Source organism: Myotis davidii, unplaced genomic scaffold (genome assembly GCF_000327345.1).
Source record: "Myotis davidii unplaced genomic scaffold, ASM32734v1 scaffold24, whole genome shotgun sequence".
Lineage (NCBI taxonomy): Eukaryota > Metazoa > Chordata > Mammalia > Chiroptera > Vespertilionidae > Myotis > Myotis davidii.
Window position 1 is genome coordinate 5,123,637 of NW_006298312.1, and position 1,995 is coordinate 5,125,631.

Consider the following 1,995-nt stretch of genomic DNA (forward strand, 5'->3'; position numbering starts at 1 on the left):
AAAACTTCAATTTCCTAAAGAAACTAAAGCATCAATGTATATTATTATTATTATTATTATTATTATTGTTATTATTATTCATGGATTTTTATAACAAAACTTTTCAAATAATTTCACATATTTTAATTACAATAATAAGTCTTAAGTTGAAGATTTACAAGTAAATCCATTCTCTGGAAATCTTATCAGAACTTAATGTACTCCATATGTCTACAGTCCATTTGTACACATTTTCATTATTGTATTACAAGTTCAGAATCGTACCTGTAATTCTTTTTAATAAAGTCATCAGAATAAATCAATTAGATAAAACTTTAACACTAAATTTAGCTCTATGAGTACTGCCCCCAATACTTCTACATATACATTCATATAAATACGGTATGCCTATGTATACATTATATATAATATATAGTATAGGTAGCATTGATATGCACTATATATTATGTAAGTGATATATATTTTAGATACATACATTATAAGGAACATGTATTATACAAATAGGTACATATTAAAATGCTTCTCACTTCATGTATTTATCTGTTTCCACATTGCTACCTCTAAATTTGAGATCTGAATATAGTAGAAAGGATACTGAACTGGGAATTCAGAGGTTTATTGCTAGTTCTCACTTGTAACCTGAAGCAATCCATATGTTCACAGGAGGCTTCTTATTTATATGGGAAAGCAATGGGACCAGAAAAGCAACCCCCAAAATAAGGTATGAAGAAAACTAATTCTACAAATTGTCTTGTGGACTGACAAATGAGAAAATAAAACTGGCAAAGCTTGCTTATTTCCTACCCCTCCATAGCAATTCTTGGTACCTTAGTGCAAACCTCCTGCTAAAGAAAATTGCAGGAGGCTGTTCAGTTCAGCCTTTGTAATTGCATCCCATTCAATTGAGACCTTTGGCTTTGGAAACATATCTGGCAGACCTTGTCATGACATTGATCAGATGTTTACATGCTCATGACACGCTTGGGTTTTGCTATTCTCTTTAGAATCTCTGAACAGACTTTGAGATTCTTTCCAGCTCTAACATTCTATTTTTATGTGGAATATTTTTTTCACCAAATTTCCCATTGGCAGGCGTTAGTCCTCAGAAGTGGCAACACTTAAATGCTCTTACCAAGCTTTATCACTTCAGAAGGTGTGAACCATGTATGAGTCATGTCTACTTGCTAATAGAAAATGAAAAGCTAACTATGATTATGATTCACACCTCTTCAATTGCTCCTAACACTAAAACAAACAAACAAAAAAAAAACTCAGTGCCACTAAGAATGCACCAGGCTCTTTCTTTAGTGGAAATATACTAGTAGATGGATGACAAATAGATGAGTCCTTTTGAATATAAAAAACATGGGTCATCATGAAGCCACCAAATATTTCCACTCTATTGAAAATAGAAAGGCATTTGATCAAGTTCCCCTCACTACACATATTAAAAATATTTAATAAAAAGTGAACTATTTTTTTCTGGTTACTACACAAGGTTCGTCATCATCAAATCAGCCAGCATCAGGTGGGTAGGAGCTGTCTGAATGCAGGGAAGATGACAGGTCCTGGCACAGGCTCAATAAAAAAAGATTTTTTACTTACTACAGAATGGATTTATGCCAGTAGTATCCAAAAACACAGTTGTCCTAAGAGATCTTTTCATTCTTTCTTCTAAAACATCTTTCCATAGCTCAGCTTGATAACCTGATATTTGAGAAATAGAACATTAGAAATTGGACTTCCATCAAATAGCTTGTAAAAACTTCAATTTCCTAAAGAAACTAAAGCATCAATGTATATTATTATTATTATTATTATTATTATTGTTATAGAGAGTGTGTGTGTGTGTTGGGGGGATTCCAGGACTATCATCCCAGTGCTCATCCAAGGCTTGCTGCTGCCCTGACCCGGTAGCTCAGGTAGCTCAGTTGGTTAGCGTGTCCCATAGGCCAAGGTTGTGGGTTTGATCACAGGTCAGGGCACATATAAGGA

At 33.7% G+C, this 1,995-nt stretch overlaps 1 protein-coding gene across 1 annotated transcript in view; it reads right to left on the reverse strand.

The window, feature by feature from the left end:
- LIPI (lipase I) overlaps nucleotides 1-1,995 on the reverse strand; it is a 68,177-nt gene that overhangs the window by 48,405 nt on the left and 17,777 nt on the right. Inside the window, exon 7 of the mRNA XM_006773946.1 lies at nucleotides 1,606-1,707. Coding sequence (XP_006774009.1) covers nucleotides 1,606-1,707 — 102 coding nt within the window. The remainder of the gene's footprint in view (nucleotides 1-1,605; nucleotides 1,708-1,995) is intronic.